The sequence below is a fragment of the Sturnira hondurensis genome, unplaced genomic scaffold (assembly GCF_014824575.4).
Source record: "Sturnira hondurensis isolate 20B ecotype Veracruz unplaced genomic scaffold, ASM1482457v3 Scaffold0004068, whole genome shotgun sequence".
Lineage (NCBI taxonomy): Eukaryota > Metazoa > Chordata > Mammalia > Chiroptera > Phyllostomidae > Sturnira > Sturnira hondurensis.
Genome location: NW_028076699.1, coordinates 1,003,289 through 1,022,928, shown reverse-complemented (window position 1 = coordinate 1,022,928; position 19,640 = coordinate 1,003,289). Strand labels below are relative to the sequence as shown.

The 19,640-nt window shown below is 38.2% G+C and overlaps 1 protein-coding gene across 3 annotated transcripts in view; it reads right to left on the bottom strand.

Annotated features, from left to right (window-relative positions):
* MYSM1 (Myb like, SWIRM and MPN domains 1) overlaps nt 1-14,256 on the bottom strand; it is a 34,289-nt gene extending 20,033 nt beyond the window's left edge. The window contains exons 1-6 of one of the 3 annotated variants that reach the window (XM_037043146.1): nt 14,177-14,256; nt 9,471-9,546; nt 7,637-7,707; nt 3,689-3,766; nt 3,576-3,599; nt 1,870-1,948 (exon numbers count right to left, since the gene is read on the bottom strand). In XM_037043146.1, the coding sequence (XP_036899041.1) occupies nt 1,870-1,948; nt 3,576-3,599; nt 3,689-3,766; nt 7,637-7,707; nt 9,471-9,546; nt 14,177-14,241 (393 nt within the window). In that variant the 5' untranslated portion in view covers nt 14,242-14,256. The remainder of the gene's footprint in view (nt 1-1,869; nt 1,949-3,575; nt 3,600-3,688; nt 3,767-7,636; nt 7,708-9,470; nt 9,547-14,176) is intronic. The other 2 variants (XM_037043147.1, XM_037043148.1) reach the window with 2 other exon arrangements.
* Between the last annotated feature and the right edge of the window lie 5,384 nt (nt 14,257-19,640).

Below are 19,640 nucleotides of genomic sequence, written 5' to 3'. Positions count from 1 at the left end.
AACTTAGTGAAGAACTAGTTATCTTTATTTTGGGAAAAAATCAAATAGGCAACTGGACGGTATAGAACACTTTTGGAGACAGGAAAGACCCTAACAAAGTATGACCAGTAGGGACTGTAAAGGCTTGGGCTTTGTGAAACTCAGGAAGAAGGCACTAAAACAAGAGGAGCAAAGAAAACACTCATCAAGTTTAAAATAGAGCAAAGGGAAAGCCTTATGCCCAAGAAAGGGAAGAAAAACTCGTCCTTCATCATTCAGTACCACATCATTACTTTCTCTCAAACCCGAGAAAAATCAGTCTATAAACAAATTACACGAAAAGGTCAAAAAGGGTGAAATACAACCAACAGTTCCATGTATGTTTGTGGGAAAAGATTCTAAGTTTAAAATATCTGTTTATGTATATAAATAGATATCTACCCATGTATGTAAATAAATACCCATTTGCTTATACAGGGATAAAGATCTCTGGACACACAAAAAACAGATGAAAATGGGTGCCTCAGCCATAGAGAACTAAAGGTTGAGAAGCAAGCTGGACTTCACACCGTATGACTTTAGGTTCCTTTTGAATTCTGAACCATGCAGATGTAGCTCCTGTAACTACTGTCAACAATAACAACCTAAAAATTCACAACCTACTTGCATTGGTATGTATAGATATGGTCTTCAGTAAGGGGCAAAACACCAAAGTTGTCAGCAATGTTAAACAAATGGCTGGTTAGTTCAAGTTATATTATGTAAATGAAAATCATGCAACAGACTGAAATACCAATATAAAAACATAACAGCACAGGAGAAAAATCTCAGGAAGACATAAAGTCTCAAGATAGTTTGGTATTTATATAAAAGCATCACGGCCCTGGCTGGTGTGACTCAGTGGATTGAGTGCCGGCCTGTGAACCAGAGTTGCCAGTTTGATTCCCAGTTTAGGGCACATGCCTGGGCTGCCGGTCAGGTCCCTCGTTGGGGGTGCACGAGAGGCGGCCACACATCGATGTTTCTCTCTCTCTCTTTCTCCCTCCCTTCCCCTCTCTAAAAATAAATTTTTTAAACTCTTAAAAAAATCATGGAATATATAAATGCCATGGTAATGACTAAATATAAAAATACACATTTTATTTCCTATCATCTGTAGAAACATTATTAATATTTCAATTAGTATTTATGGATCCTACATAATTGTATAAATATTCTCTATATATAAAATATATAAATTCAAAATTAATTTAGCATAACATTAGGTAATATGTATCTTAAAAGAAACGATATATCCTATTCCCAATAGTTACAAAAATTCTGAATATTTTATTAAGTTTCTTCATGTTAAGAATTATTTTCATAATTAGAAATTGAGGTGCATATTTTTCCATTATGTAACTTGCAGACATTTATATAGACCTCAGTGAAACATTCATGTAAAAGAAATGTTTTGTCTTCAATTACAGCCACTAAAATATTTAGATTGTATGCACAATGCCAAATAACTGAATAAAAAAACCTCAACCCAGACAGTTCCAAATACACAAGTTTGTTTTTTCAAAAGAAAATATCAGATAACTAAATAAGTTTGCCTTTTAATCCAGGTAGTTGGTGTCACGTAAACAGAGACAGCTCAATTTGTGGGTTTTATTAGTATAAAAACTATCCAAAATATTAATCCAAATCTATTTTAATATTTTAGTAACTTAAATGAGTGAAATTCTCTTGTATGATGCTATAAACATCATCATTCTAACTATAGAAAAACTACAGATATGATCACTGTAATTAAAAAGAAATTTCTGGTCTCCACAAATTAATTTAACCTTATAATTCTATCAGTATTTGCTTCTAGATTTTACTATAAATCAAAATTGTTTTATTTACCAGCCCTTGTTCAAACAGCTCTTTTTCTTCTATCGTCCACTTTACTGAGAAACTGGGTGGTTTTGTAGGAGATTGTACCCTGAGAGGAAAAAAGGGAATTGCAAAAAAAATTTCTGAAATGGAACATTCCATATTTATACACCTAAAGGTTATAGATAGCCATGAACTAAATTTAACACTTAGTCTAACAATTTAAACGAATGAATGAATGAATAAATAAATAAGAAAGAAGAAGGCTGCAGCGTCTACATGGGGGGCAGATTTACCCTGTCTCATACACTTCTCTAGCTCAGGAAGAGGAGGAGCCCCAAAAAGACGTAATCCTTGGTCTGAGGGAAGATACACACACACACAAACACTAAAAGGCACTAAAGGAAGCTGGTGTGAAAACAAATAAATAGGGTTCCTTTTATTCAACACAAAGCAGCAGACATTAATACATTTCCAAATCCTAAAAGGCATGCAACAGTTTAAATCAACTCCATAAATATTATCTCTTTGATTCTGTCATGTAAGTCCATGTGAACATCAAGCCAGAAAACTAAAAAACCATGGCATCACATTTATTGTTTTTGAATTGCAGTATCTGAAGAAATCAACAGTCATGAGGCTCATTAATTTAATTCAAAGGAAACCATTAATCTTTTCATTAACTTCACTTTCTGTTGTTTATTCACCAAAATGTAAAAGCCAAAGTCTGTTCAGTGCTCAAACCCTTGACTGCCGCAAATCTGTAACCCTTACCTTTTAAGGGACCATAAATATTCAAGTTTATAAACACTAAATAAAAGTTAATACTGGGACGGCCAAAATGTCCACTACATTTTTTCCATGAAATGGAAATGTCCATTTTTCCCATGCAGTGCCAAGTTGTTCTTAACTTCATTCAAAACAATCTTGTTAGACTGTATTGTGGCAACTTTCATATCAGCATGCATTTAAAAAAGTCATCAAAATTAATAGATTTTTTATGTAGCCGTTTTAATTTTGAAGGGGAAGAAAATAGGCAACATTTTCAGTATGTTATGTTTTATTATTTCAAGGAAGGTAAAAATACAACTGAAACACAAAAAACGATTTGTGCAGTGTATGGAGAAGGTATCAAAGTGGTTTGCAAGTATCTTGGTACTACTGACATTTTAGCCAAATAATTCTTTGCTGTAGGGCTGTCTTATGCATTAGAAGATGTTTAGCAGCATCCCTGGCCTCTACCCACTAGAAGCCAGTAACAGGAGAGAGCTGACATACTCTAAATATACAAATCAATAACGTTATTGGTAAAAATGAAAAATGGGTCTTTTATTTTACAGCAAAAATATAACAGACTTTTAGTTCAATCTGTCAGTTTCTTTAATTTTTTTGAAAGCTACAAATTCAAATTAAATTTGTTTGGCGTGATTGAAAATTAACTGCCAGGGCAACAGAAATCAAATTAATTCCTTATATATTACACAGCAGATTTTAAAAGTTTCCCCACAAATCCCTAGGACATTATCATTTCCATAATTTGATGGAACCAAAAGAAAATTCTGGCAAATAACATTATAAGATCACCTTGGGGCATTTCAATATGTCTACAAGAAATTTTGATTTTTAATTTCTGTATAACTCAAGATCAAGTGGGCTTTTTCACAGGCCAACTATAATGTTTAACTTTCCCAGTTTTTAATAAAAAAGATTTTAAAGTATAAAATTTAAGTACATACATGGTTTTTGCTGTTGTCTGCGGACTGCACCACATGAAAAAAGAAATAAGAAGTGTGTGAAGTTTTTAAAAATATTATTTAGACTTTAAAAAGTATGATATATTGATTTTTACCTCTTCATGTATTTTTTATCATCTTCCTTTTGATCAAGCCAGAATTTTTCTGGAAGTGATTTTTTAGATAAATAATACCTGCGTCATTATTAAGGAAACTTTTAAAACAATAATAAAACCATACCTTTCATGTGATATATAAAGTAGGCATTCATATTATATACTCATGAAAGTCACACTTGAATCCTAGCTAAACCAACTCCTCTCAAAGCTCTTTTCAGGTCTGTACAAATTTTGATAAAATTATTTATACCTCAGAGAGTTGTTATATGGATTAAATACCAAATGTAAAATCTTACAACATGGTGCCTGATAAAGTATATGCTACATAGAGGCTAGTTTCTCTTACTTTCCCTTTCACAAGTGGCTAAGAGAAGAAACATCCTCAATGTTCTACTTAGTTCTTTTTTCCTAAAACACAGGGTGAATGTAATATATGAATTTAATTGGTTGTCCAGGGTAACTTAGGACAACCAATTGTTTTCATATTTCTCAAGGTAAGAGAAGAATTCAAGATTATTCTCTACTTTAATACAAACAACAAACAGGTCAAATCTACCAGAAAGCCTCCTCCTCCAACTTCTTAAAACTGGCCTCTGCAATACTTTTAATCAGAAATATTCTCCAGGACTTCCGGCCAAGATGGAGGCATAGGTAGACACACAGTGCCTCCTCGCACAACCAAAAGAAGGACAACAACAACTTAAAAACAAAAAACAGCCAGGGCCCATGGAAAACTGAACTGTATGGAAGTCTGACAGCCAAGGAGTTAAAGTAGACACATTCATCCAGACAGGTAGGAGGGGCGGAGTTGGGCAACCAAGGCAGAGAGGACTTGCAGCAAAGAGGTGGCTGGTGGACCCAGGACGTGCAAGGCAGCAGCTGGCAGCCCCAGAGAGGCAGAATATTGTGGAGGGGCGCCATGCGCAAGGTAGCTAGCAGACTGGCGGTCCCACATTCGCATGCAGATAAACCAGGGCAAACTGGGGAGCGAAACAGACAGCGCAACCCAGGGTCCCAGTGCCAGGAAATAAAGCCTCAAAACACCGACTGAAAACACCTATGGGGGTTGAGGTGCCAGGAGAAACTCCCAGCCTCACAGGAGAGTTCTTTGGAGAGACCTACTGGGTCCTAGAACATACACAAGCCCACCCACACAGGAATCAGCACCAGAAGGGCCCAATTTGCTTGTGGGAAGAGAGGGAAGTGACTGAAATCCAGCAGAGAGCAGAGTAAGTGGCACTGTTCCCTCTCGGACCCCTGCCCAACATACAGTGTCACAACCCAGCAACTGGGCTGCCCCGTCCTGGTGAACACCTAAGGCCCTGCCCCTCACTATATAACAGACATGTCAAGATTTTTAAAAAAAGGCCCAAACTAAAGAACAGATCAAAGCTCCAGAAAAAATACAACTAAGCAACCAAGAGATAGCCAACCTATCAGATGCACAGTTCAAAATACTGGTAATCAGGATGCTCACAGAATTAGTTGAATTTGGTCACAAATTAGACGACAAAATGAAGGCCATGCTAAGTGAAATAAAGGAAAATGTACAGAGAACTGATAGGGGAAGGAAACCGAGACTCAAATCAATGGAGTGGACCAGAAAAAAGAAAGAAACATCCAATTACAAAAGAATGAAGAAACAAGAATTCAAAAAAAATGAGGTGAGGCTTAGGAACCTCCAGGACATCTTTAAACATTTGAATATCCAAATTATAGGGGTATCAGAAGGAAAAGAGGAAGAGCAACAAGTGAGAAAGTTATATGAACAAATAATAAAGAACTTCCTCATTCTGGAAAAGGAAATAGACTTCCAGGAAGTTCAGCGTCCCAAAGAAGTTGGACCCAAGAAGAAACACACCAAGGCACATCATAATTACATTACCCAAGATTAAAATGAAGGAGAGAATCTTAGAAGCAGCAAGAGAAAAGGAGACAGTTACCTACAAAGGAATGCCCATAGACTGTCAGCTGATTTCTCAAAAGAGAGCTTATAGGCAAGAAGGGGCTGGAAAGAAGTATTCCAAGTCATGAAAGGCAAGAACCTACATCCAAGATTGCTCTATCCAGCAAAGCTTTCATTTAGAATGGGAGGACAGATAAAGTGCTTCTTGATAAGGTCAAGTTAAGGGAGTTCATCATCACCAAGCCCTTATTATAATATGAAACGTTAAATATAAAATGAATTTTTTCTCACCTAAGAAAAAGAAAACAAAAAACATGTACAGTAAAATGACAGCAAACTCACAATTATTAACAACCATACCTAAAACAAAAACAAAAATAAACTAAGCAAACAACTGAAACAGGAACAGAACCACAGAAATGGAGATCACATGGAGGGTTATCAACAGGGGAGTGGGAGGAGGAGAAAGGGGGAAAGGTACAGAGAATAAGTAGCATAGATGGTAGGTAGAAAATGCGGGGAGGGTAAGAACAGTATGGGAAATGTAGAAGCTAAAGAACTTGTAACACATGGACATGAACTAAAGGGGGGACATAGGGGGGCGGGGGTGTGCAGGGGAGAGGGGAATGAAGGGGAGAAATGGGACAAGTCTAATAGCATAATCAATAAAATATATCTAAAAAATGAAATATTCTTCACTAACAATTATTGACTACATATCATATTATGTCAGGTACTACATGAGGTTCTAGGTACTGAAGACAAAGAAACAAGAAAATATTATCTCTGTCTTCTAAGAGCTGACGTAGCTTTTACTCTCATTACTTTTTTCCAAATTTGGAAGTGAACCAATGACTAAAATATTCATTAATCTAGAATTATCTTATTCAATACATTAGCCCATAGCCACATGTATAACTACTTAATATTTAAAATGTGGCCAGCACCAACTGAGATGGACTGCAAATATAATACACACTGAATTTCAAAAGAATATGACACAAAGAACATAAAATATCTCAATTATGTTTTTATGTTGATTAAATGTTGAAATAACATTTTCAATATACTGGGTTCAATAAAGTATATTGTTAAAATTAACTTCATCTGTTTTAAATGAGGCTACTAAAACTTTAAATATGCTACTCACACTATTTTTCTCTTAAAAGCAATGATATAGGCTATAATGTCTTGGGGAGGGCTAGAAGGTAAGAAAGCCTAAAGAGGGTTAACTTATGATAATTAAAGGTACAGCAACACTCTGAAATCAACATCGCAAAAATTGGGAATAAAAGAAATAAAAAAAATTGTGGCTTAAAATGAGGTAGAAATCCATGAAACATAGATGAAAGAATTAAAAATAAAACACTACTCATGACTATTATTAATAATCTTTATAAATCATATAATTAGAAATAATTTTGTTCAAATTCTCTCAGTCTACATATAAGAAAACTGAGTCCCAAAAGAGTTAAAATGCCAACATCATATACACATGGAAATGTGGACAAGAAACTAGTGGCTGAACCATGGATAAGAAGCTACAACTGCTGGGAGGAAAAAATCCTTATCCTTTCGTATTTGTTTTGTGTTTTTTCCTTAGATTCCTCTCACATAACTGTAAATTGATAGAGTAAAAAGTGAGAAATTTTACATATTCTAGTTCTGTGTCCTTGAACAAATCAGCATCTCTGAATTTCAGTTTATGTAACTGAAAATGGAGAACTGGATACATGACCTTACACTAAAGATTCTAGCTAACTTAAAACATTCTTTAATTTCAAATCAATATTCAGACAGTACGGAGAATTGGCTGACAACAGAAACTAAAAAATATTGAGTCATATTTCAGACTTAGCAATGAAACAGAACCGGAAGAATAAAATGCAGCTTTTTGCATAGGTGGGTAACATATTCTATAGCAATATGGGACCAAAAATAATCCATCTAGTAATCATCAGTGGTCTCGTTTTTAAGTTTTGCATTTAGAAGTTTTTAACCCTGAAATTTTTTCTTTCCTCATAATCATTAAAGGATACTCTTCTTCCAACAACATTTTCTCAATGACAGCTCTGTTCTCTTCACTGATGGTGTTATCCAGAGTCCAAGGCTAATAAAAAAGAGAATATAGTTTTCTTTTTATTTACTACTTCTTGACATTATCTTCTATATTTTGCTAAGTGAAAATACATAATGATATGATTACCAATAGGAGCAGCTATCATTTCCAGAGCACGACGATGTAGCTCTACGAGACAGGCACTATTACACCCACAGCACTGCTGGCATTTCAAGTGGGAGAGCAGAAACTTGACATACAAGTCTGTTAGATCCCAAGGCTCAAGCTCCTATCTATGATAAAGTAATAATGGCTATCATGTATGAAAAACTAGTAGAGATCAGCATTTTGCTAGATACTTCACCTATTTCCAAAACTCACAATTCTTTTCTCCTTCCTTGAATGATCACACTCATTTTCAACTCTCAAAACTTAAAAATGTTCAGCTCAGGTCTCTTCTCCAAGGCTCTATCTAGACTGTTATTTCCAACTGCCCCCTCAAAATTTCCACTTAGGTCTAGTAGGCTTCTTGAATTTAACATTTAAAATATAACTCACCATCCATACTTTCCTTCACCTGCATCTTCCCCAGCCTTCCCAGTTTTACAAATAGCACTACTTGTCATGATGCTATTTTAGCTAGAAACCCAAGATTCATCCTGGATTTGTTCCTTTTCTCTCAGTCCCATATCTAATTTACCAAGCAGCTCTACCTTCAAAATAGATGTTTTTAAATTTTTATTTATTTATTTATTAGAGAGGGGAAGGGAGGGACAAAGACAGGGAGAGAAACATCGGGAGGTTTGCCTCTCATAAGCACCCCAACCAGGGATGGAAGCACAACCTAGGCATGTGGCCTGACTGGGAATTGAACCCATGACCTTTTGGTTTGCAGGGACGATGCCCAATCAGCTGAGGCACACAGGTCAGAGCTCAAAGTGTAATTCAATTAAATTTGTCCATTTCCAAATTTGTCCATTTGTTCATCTTCTGCCACAACCTCAGACCAAAGTGCCACCAAATCTTGCTTAGATTACTCAAATGTTTCCTAACTGGTATCTTGATTCCACTCTTGCTTCCTGCAAATATGATGGAGTGCTCATCTGCCTCTTCAACCTTGTCAGAGCTACCATCCCCCCTTATCATATTTTAGCTTCTTTTATCAAACTGGCTTCCAATCAGAGTGTTTGTGCTGCTATTCCTTCTGCCTAGAATGCTTTTCCTCAACTCTTCACTTATCTACTCCTCTCTTTCCACTACTTTTCAACTTAAATGTCACCTCCTCAGTTTCCTTCACCGACAACTTTATCTAAAGTAGGTTCCCCATCCTGTTACTCCCGGTCAGCATCTAATGTCCTTTATGATTTACATAGTCTGTCTACTTGTTTATCCCCTGACTCTCCTTTAGACTATAAGCTCCTTGAGAACAGAACTACATGTCTTGATTATAGTTGTAACCCCCAAATCTGCATTAGTATCTGACACATAGTAAGTACTCAATAAATAACTGTTAAATGAGGAAACGAACCCTGCAAGGTACCCCACAGTTCAGATAATAAAACTAAGGTTCAAAAATCTGGTAAGTGATAGAGCAAGGATCTCGATCTAAATCCAGCAGGATCCAGAGTTGTTTTTCAACAGGACATTTTTCAAAACCAAAAGAGATAAGTTTCTGCTATTTTTACAGTAAGAAAAATGTTTCAATATATTACCTCTGTGAGTGCTGAGAACTAGCACCAAATTGAAAAAAAAAGGGGGTACTCTGGATAATGAGTAATAATGTAATACACTTGATATTTTCATAAAATACTTACAATAAGACTATTCTCAGTTCTCCATGATGAATCAAGATAGTGATCTTGTAAAACAGATGCTGTATTTTCATTGTTTCTGTAGTAATTAAGAAAATAGGTATAAAAGTGATATTACACTAGTTAATATATACAACTTACACAGCAGTGATGGGCAGGTTGAGATTTAACCAAATACTTAGTTCCCTCATGCCCTTAACAAACAGATTCAATGTTGCAGAAATGCCTCCTCTACCTCTTTGGCCTGTGACTATATAGTGGCTATGTATTTTAATTGCTAAACATCAAGTCTGTTCACTTCTTTTGTTTCCTAAGAATAAACAACTTCATGAGGAAAAAATAACCCAAAGCAGCAACCACACATGCTCTATGGCCATGAATCAACACTTCAGATTTCTTTTGAGGAATATCCACATGTATGCAGACATTTAACTTTACAACTAATTCTTTTAGCTCTATCTAAAGCATAAAGGCCACCATCAATAAATAGCACCACCCTTACAATGGAAAAGAAAACAAACAAGCCCAAGAGTGGGAGAACCAAAATACAATATACTTGAAGGATGGTACAATGAAGATATAAGAAAATGTGATGTTTTAATAACAACTCATATAATTTAACAAATTAATTTGGGGCTTGTTTGGGCTCTTTTCTATATAAATAGGGAATTAAACTATGCTAATTCACTCTTTTCATTAAACTAGTGAGAACTCCCTAAAGTCACATGTTCACTTCATATGCAAAAAGGCTGAATAGCTAAATACTTAAGTTTTGAGAGGTCCAATCTATGATATAATTAATTTAGTATTTACTTTTTTATGTCCTGAAGTTATAAAGTTTCCTACTTAAATTATTGACTTTTCCCAGGCCTAGCGTAGTGCTAAGAATTTGTACCCATTAAACCGAAAAAAATCTATCTACCTGTTTATATTTTTGAATCTTCACTTATTCCCACAGTGGTCGTAATGAATTGTGGGGCTAACAGACTATCTACAATAAAATAAAAACAATAATGTCTCTCAACTGTTGATGGCAAAAAGGTTTAACTCAAGCGTCCATTCTGATTTCACAGGGTCTACCAGAAATGTGAAATAAAGGGTCCTGAGACTTGTAAGCAGAAGGAAACCTTTACTTAACTACCTAGGTCTGCCCAGAGTGCAGGAGGTGAGACTGGTATCACTTCTTGCTTTCTTTAGAGATCTTTTTACATAGTACCCCTCAATAAGGATTAGCAACACCCACAACTCTGGTGTATATATCTGGACACTTACCTGAATCTCCATAGGTACCACATATCGACATGTGTAAACCTGAGTTCACCTTTCCTCTCAAATATGCTACTCTCCCATCATTACCTATCTCAGTCTTTGGCATCTCCATCCCCCTACAGCAGGGGTGTCAAACTCATTTTCACCTGGGGCCACATCAGCCTTGTGGTTGCCTTCAAAGGGCTGAATATAATTTCAACTCCTTAATAGTTAAGGAGAATTACATTTATACAGTCTTAAAATTATTTCAGCCCTTATGACAAAACCCCTAGGAACACTGATTAAAGGACAAGCGAAAATCCAAAGGATGAGAAGAAAAAGAAGTAGAAGGGAAATCAAAAAGTTTCAATGCCATCTTCTAGCTTTGGTACTGAGACTTAGTAAGTGCAAAAGCTCCTTGACCTATGACGGGGTTTTACTGGTACTGCAGCGGAGCCAGTTTCCCTGAGGTGGTCAAACCATTTGAAAGGAAGTTTAGTGTAAACTAAAAGACACATTGTTTCAGTAGCAGTTCATTTAAAATTAGCATAACACTAAAAGCAGATAAAATAATTAACTCAGTATATTCTCAGATTTTACGTTATATGATAAACTTTTAATTCATGTTCTAATACTACTGAGTCTAGTAAATCCTCCATGTTATAAGGATTTTCCTCCTTTTCTTTTTTTAAAGATTTTTATTTATTTATCTTTAGAGGGGAAGGGAAGGAGAGAGGGAGAGAAATATCAATGTATGGTTGCTTCTGGTGTGTCCCCTGCTGGGAACTGGCCTGCAACCCAGGCATGTGCCCTGACTGGGAATCGAACCGCGATCGTGTGGTTCACAGGCCCGTGCACAATCCACTGAGCTACACCAGCCAGGGCAAATTTTCCTCCTTTTCTAAACAGACACTGGTATGTCCTGATAAACTCAACAAAGGTGAAAATCTCCTAAGTCAAAAAAAAAAAAAATGCACTGAATACACCTAACCTAACAAGCATCACAGCTTAAGCCTTAAATGTGCTCACAACACAACATCCAAAAAACACTAACAAGACAGTTCACTGTAGAGAATCTGTTGTTTACCCTTGTGATCCAGTGTCTAACTAGGATCTTGGGTTTGCTGCCAATGCCCAGCATCCTAAAAGAGTATCATACCTGCATATCACTAAGCCTGGGAAAAGGTCAAAATTCAAAATTCAAGGTATGATTTCAACTGAATGTGTACTGTTTTGTACCACTGTAGTAAAGTTGAAAATCATGTCAGGGGGCACTATTCTCCAGAATATAATGTTACTGATACTCATCAGAGTTGGTAAGGCAATGATTCTGACCAATTACCTGTTATCTTCCCTGCATAAAAGATGCTAATAGCTGCCACCAATAGACCTAAGGCTCACACAGAGCAAGAAGAAAGGAAAGGAAAAGAGAAAAGGGAGAAAACTTCCATACAATCAGAAAAATAATGAAGAACCTATGGAAAAGAGTTAGAGCCAACGTTCTCAGATCATCTTCAGTGTTTCCAAAGTTAACTTATTTCTGGACTGCAGGTAAGTTAGCCTTGCCCACTTATCTCACAGACTTACAAAAAGTAAATTAAATCATGCTTGCAAAAATCCTTCGTCAAGATTAACTTGACCTACACAAACGGGAACAATGATTGTTATTAAGGCTTTCTACTCATTTTGTATAGCTTTGGACTGCTCTGCCTCAAGATTTTTGGGAAAAATGACCATATATGAATTTAATTACTCAACACTTTTTTTCACACTGGTTTTTAGAGAGACAGGGACACTGAGAAACATCAATGTGAGAGAGAAGCATCACCTGGTTGCCTCCCCTGGCCCCTACCCAGGATAGGAACTGGGGATCAAACCTGCAACTCAGGTACCATATTTTACCATGTATAACATGCACATTTTTGTCCAAATTTTTGAGGGAAAAATAAGGATGCACATTATACATGGGGAGTACTCATTTCATATCTACATAAATGTTTTTAATTATTTTATTTATGCTTAAGCATTAAAACTTTAACCCTAGACAGCCATAACAATAACCATATGCAAAATAAAACCCTGGAATATGATAATCGGTTTTATATATAAATAAAAAATTCATTTAAAAATTAAAACAATAAATTAAATTTTTTTCTGAAAGTTTGGGCCAAATATGTGGGTGCACATTATATATGGCAAAATACAGTATGTCCCTCAACCAGGAATTGAACCTGCAACCTGTCAGCTACAGGATGCGCCTCCAACCAACTGAGCCCTACCAAGGTCGAGGACAATTACTCCACACATTTTTACAATGCTTTAGAGTTCATGAGTGCTTTAAGCCCTTTCTCCCTCATGGGCAGGGTTAGTATTCTTTTTCACCATTTCCAGAGGCCCTAATATTGGGTCGGACTATAGGAAATTGCTGCTTTACAGGGCAAAAATGGTCTAAGATTGGAAATTTCACGTGGTTCAACCTACTCGAGTTCTATTGAAGTTTTTCCATAGTTACAAGCAACATTATTGGCTGAGATGAAACCAAAGTCTTTTGATTCCTCATCAGTCTAGGTCTCTCCCATTACTAAAAGAAGACTCTGGAAGCACATTCTTAAAATGGTATGTATCAATTTCTTACTGGGAATGCAAGGAGTCAAAGAGCTAAATCTCTCAAGCTGCACGGTGCTGTTTAAAAACCACATTGGCCTGTTAAGGTTGACTCCTGACCTGAGGGTGCCGGGATGCTAAAGAACACATTTACAGAACGCTTTCCACATGCAAAAATGAAACCCTTATTATTTCATCTGTTCTTCACAATAACCGTATGAGGTACATACCATGACTGTCAGTTTACACAGGAGCCGTCAGAGGCTCAGACAAGTTAAAGGTCTGACCCAAGGTCACACTACCAAAATCGGCAGGGCCAGCCAACGCAGGAGAAGCCAGAGCTGTCCAACCAAAGTCCTACCCTGAGCATTAAAATCAAGCTGCCTCTCAGGAAGTTTTTTACAACTATCCCTATGTGTAGGCGGAAACCTGTGGCCAATAGAATGAAACGACACGCCCAAGGTCTCACGGTTTGCAAATAATTGAACAGGGATCCCTGAGCTCCGGTCCCGTCCAGGGGGCCGCCCTGGTTCTAGTTAATGTCAGGCAAGGGCGAGGGGTGGATTTTGAAGTGGAGGTAATGGAAGGAAGCTAACTGGAGAGAGTGCAGCTGCCAGGCTAAGTCGGGGCGCTCACGACATCCCGGTGAATGGGCCTTCCCACCCTAGCCTTGGGTACCCCGCTGCTGGAGTCAGGAGTAGCGGGCGGGCGGGATGGGCGCGGCCCTGTTCCCGCTGCCAGGATCCAGACAGCCGACGGATTTTCTTCCGCTTCCCTGTCCGTGGACACGCCCGCGGCCTTTCTAGGTTGCTCCCCGCGCATACGCGCCCCTCCGCACCCGGGTCTCTGTGCCTCACCCGGGTTGTGCCGCCGCAGCCACCACGTCCCCTTCAATATCCACATCCGCCTCCTCAGCCGCCATGATGGGACGTGACCCCAGGCGTTCTCCCGAGAGATCCCGCGAGAGGTGGAAAGCCTGGGGGCGGGAGTGTACGCGTCACGGGGCGGAGTTGAAGCCCAGTCCAGGTCCTCCGGATCGTGAGCTTCCGGGCCGGAGGTGTCTCCGGAGGCCTGGGGCTGGGTCCTCTGCCATTGTTGCAGGTTAAAGGCGCTGGAAAGTTGTCCAGGCTTGAGCTTTGAAGAGTTTGTGCCCGTGGACAATTACTTGGCCCGTCAAGCCTGTTATTTGTAAAATGACGATGATAGTAAACAGCTTTCTGGAGTATGCTTTGAACTGTGAAGGTGGCTACAGTGAGGAACCCTTACCTGCTGGATTTTTTTCCTTACCTTTTTTTTTTCGTTTCCTTTCTTTTACCCTTCCTTCCGAACAACTATTTTAAAATTCAAAAAAAAATTTAAGAATGTAACTTACGGTTCCATATTTTATTTTCTAGAGATCTTTACAATTAATTTAAAAGTCGCTCTCATAACCATTGATCTTCACAATAACCCGGTGAGGTAGGCCGTAGGGGTGTCAGAAGTTATACTCCACAGATGGGAAAGAGAGGCTCAAAGCTGAAGTGACTGTCAAAAGATACACAGTGAGTTTAAAAAAAAAAATCTGGGGCCGGAATCCAGGTGTTTTGATACTATGGAGTGCTCACCTTCTACAAAGTCTGCATTAGGAGCTGTGAAAAATAGCACCATTTCTCTCAAAGAATTTATGTCCTCCCGAGAAATTAGATATTGGCCTTCTGTATTCTTTTACCTGAGCATCCGACACTCACAGTATTGTAACTGTTCACTTGTCTGTCTCCAGCACAAGACTGAATTCTTTAAGGACGAAGGCTGAATCTGCTAGTCTTTAAATACTAACATTAAGCATGGCGTCTGACACAAAGTAAGTGCTAAATAAATATTACACTGATGAATGACACTCAATGGTATGAATACACTTCCCATACTACTCTCAATTTGTCCCATCTCACTATCGTTTGTGCTCAGGGCACAAGATTAACTGTACTGTGAATGTGGTGGCAGAAAATGGAGAGAAAGTTGTGTAACAAGGGATATCCCAGTGCTCAGAAACAAAATGTCACTTCATCCTTAGGCCAACCTGGGGGGTGCACTTTCTGTTGTTAAAGGGCCTATCCAATGACCAGTCCCAATGGTAACTGGAATGCCTGCCAGAGTACATATTCCAAAATGTTTATTGAATTTAGCTTAAAGCCAAGTTTAGAAAGGTGTACATGGCCAGACAGTCAAAAGAGACTACAGGATAGAGATGCCTTTCATTTGATCTGGCTGATTCCCACTGGCCAGACTGGGACAGGAACACTGGTAGTACGGTCTGGAAATGCCCCCTAGACCATAACACAAAATACTGTGTGAACAGTAGCTCTTGCAACACTGCACTGAGCTTTCTGCCTGGTGACAGGCATCAGTGGCGCTAGATATCTATAGAAGGAAGGAAAAGCCTGCACAGAATTCCAATNGATAGAGATGCCTTTCATTTGATCTGGCTGATTCCCACTGGCCAGACTGGGACAGGAACACTGGTAGTACGGTCTGGAAATGCCCCCTAGACCATAACACAAAATACTGTGTGAACAGTAGCTCTTGCAACACTGCACTGAGCTTTCTGCCTGGTGACAGGCATCAGTGTCCCTAGATATCTATAGAAGGAAGGAAAAGCCTGCACAGAATTCCAATATGCCCCAAGACCTTTAGAATAGTCCGGTGCCTCCCCATACATAGCCCACATGATGCTGCTAGTTAGTTGGCCTTATGTGAAGCAGGCGCATAAGTGTCTAGGCTTGATCCGACCTGCCATGCATGATAGGACTATAACCTCACAGTCAGGTGGACTCCTGCGGCCTGATCTATTTAAAACGTCCTGTTCTAGAGGTCTGCAACCTAGCACCTTGTTTAAAGACCCATTTCTCACCGAGCAGTTTGGAAGTGGAATGAAGAATTCAGAATTCATATTTCACAATTATTTATACTCTTGTTGTACTCAGTACTGGGGAAACAACATTGAACAAGACAGACTCAGTCTCTGCCCTCAAAGTCTATCAAATATACAATTTCAAGATGAAATTTTATGTTTGGTATAGACTGTTGTGGGATCACCAAAGAGGGGCACTTATTCCAGAATGAACCCTCTTCTGCACCACCTTTTTGAGGCTGACATTGATCAGTCAAAATTTGAGAGCACTGTTCTAGACTCTGGGGAATACAAAGTAGGAATTCCCCCTATCTAAATTGGAGAGAAAAGCAGGGGGGAAACATTGGAAGGAGTAGTGCAATGCCCAGCACTCACAAAAAGCCAGGAATAGTGCCTATTCCCACAGGCCAGACTGGGAAAACCTGATGATTCATGGGGTCCTACTGCCATAACTCAGAAGGGTATGATCTAAGTAGATTAGAATGATTGCCTCTAGGTGGAGCACTGCTCTGGTACTGCCTGACAATCTTAAAGACAAGATCTGGAAGAATAAAACTGTGGGTTAACTGCATCTCAACTTCCCTCTCCTTCCAAGAAAGCTTAAGAATATTTATAGTTAGCCCTGGCTGGTGTGGCTCAGTGGATTGAGCGTGGGCCTGCGATCCACACAATCACGGTTCGATTCCCAGTCAGGGCACATGCCTGGGTTGCAGGCCAGTTCCCGGCGGGGGACTCACGAGAGGCAACCATACATTGATATTTCTCTCCTTCTCTCCTTCCCTTCCCCTCTAAAGATAAATAAATAAAAATTAAAAAAAGAATATTTATAGTTATACAAAAATACCCAGCACCCAACAAAACAAAATTCACAATGTTTGACACCCAATTACTAGGCATACAAAGAAGCAGGAAAATATGACCCATGATAAGGAAAATAAATAAATCAACTGAAACTGATCTAGTACTGACACAGGTGCTGAAATTAACACACTAAAACAGTTCTTGTAACTTATTCTGTGTGTTCACAAAGTTAAGTAGAGAGATGGAAAATATAAAAGAATGAAACTGAATGTTTCACAATGAAAAATACACTGCGTTGGATTAATGGAAATTCAGACATTGCAGAAGAAAGGATTTATGAATTTAAACATTTAAAAGAATTATTCAAAATAAAACACAAGGAGAAATTTAAAAAATTAATATATAAGCAAAACATCAATAATGTTCCAAGTCCAAGCTTCATAATATATGTGCAAATGGAGTTCTGAGAAGCCGGGACTATGGGTCAGGACAGACAGTTGAAGAAATAATAATTGAGAAATTTTCCGATTTTGAGGAAAATTATACACTTACAGATCCAAGAAAATCAAGGAACCCCAGACAGATGAAACATAAAGACAACAGCGCAAAGGCCTGTTATAATTGCTCAAAAACCACGGTGATAAAGGGGGAAACTCTTCAAGAACGAAGGCATGCTAGCTACAGAGGGAAGAGATAGGAATGACAACAAACTTCTTGTTGGAAACAACAGAGGCAAGATGTTAAGTCAACATCTTTAAATGACTGAAAGGAGAAAAAATCAGTCAAGTTAGATCATTGTATACCTAGTAAAAATATCTTTCAAAAATGAAAGCCACATGATGTCTTTTAAGACACAAAATCTGAAGGAAGTCATCATCGACTTACTTGTACTATAAGAAATGTTAAAGGATGCCCTTCAAGCACAGGGGAATGCCAGGTGTGGGTCTGGATCTGCATTAAAGAAGAAAGAACACATGGAATGGTAACTGCATTGTAAAAACACAAAGTTTTTCCATAGTATTTAAATCTCTTTATATGAGAATAGACTGTTTAAACAAAAATCATAATAATGTTGTATGAGTATAATGTTGAGTATACACAACATGTACACATGTTGTGTATAACATGTGTACAAGCTAAATGTGTGACAACAATAATATAAAGTCCAGAAATGGAGAAATGCAAGTATATTATTGTCAGATTATTATACACATATGAAATAGTATTTTAATATGTTATCACTGTGATGTATTAAATGTGTATAATATAAACCTTAAAGTAATTGCTAAAACAACAAAACAAAGTTTGAATATTAACAATGAAAATGTATTCATATAGTATTTATAGTTTTTTTTAAAGGCAATAAAGAGAGGGTTGCTAACTTGCCGAAGGATATAGAACTAGGAATTGTTGGAGCAAGAATCCAAACTGAAGCTGGCTTCAAAGCTCCGGTTGTTTTCCCCACACCAGACTGTACCTCCAGCTTGCGTATGTATCAAATACGAACGTGTTCAGTCCTTCAGGCTACAGATAATTGAATCTCACAGACTGTAAATAAAGAATATCAGACTGTCTTTAGAGTGAAGTGGTGAATTCACCTCATCAGGGCAGAGGTAGCCAAGGGACCTTAAAGAAATAGAAGCACATTCAGGCCCGAATGAATTCACACGTCTAAATTCACAGTAGCACGTGCTGTCAAGTACCTTTTCAAGCAATGTCCAAGAAGAACGAAGCTGGAGTATCTCAGGTTTCCAATTTTAGTGTGGATAGAAAAAAGATGCTAATATTTTACACCCAGTAGCCCGACCGTCTGTATGAAAAGGTAGGTGCCATGAGAGAAGGGACTTTGTTTTTTCAGTGCTTTATTCCTACCGCCTGTAACAGTACTGGCTGCATAGCAGGCACTCAGCAAATATTGTTGAATTAATGGTCACAGAAGGCCATGACTAATAGCATGAAGCCGTTACATTAGAAACATATTTAACTCTCCTTGTTCTGATTCCACACTCAGAAAGCAGCCTTCAGACTTTGCGAATTATATTCCCACCGAAATAAGAAAATGGACTGATCGTACTGACGTGAGTTTTACAGACACGTGGCCATCACGATTCTCAGTGCAAAGAACAATTTGACAGACTGGTGGCCACCTCAGTCTGCAAGCCTTTCAGGTAGTGTGAGTCAGCTTCTTGGGGCCTGACCACTCTTGCACATTGAGAAGGCAAGCGAGTTCATCCACATTTAAGTGTGCTCCAGACAGTCCTCTACCCGCCCTGGGCCGTCTTCCCCGTAGTGTACATCCTCACATCACTCTTTGATAATCTTGTACAAAGTAACCAAATTTAACTGAGATATCTCTACCATTTCATTTCAGGTGATCATATCTTCCCCATCAAATTGAACTTTTATATTTATTCCTAGTCCCCATTAAAATGTAATTACCTATTTCAAAATACCTAACACAGACATAAGGAAGAACAGTTTAGTTTTATTATGGTGCTGTTTTTTCCTGTAAACTGAATGAGTGTCAGAGTGATTTTAGATGGACAGACATGGAAGACCAGTTTAGTTTATTATGGTGCTATTTTTCCCTGTAAACTGAATGAGTGTCAGAGTGATTTTAGATGGACAGGGGA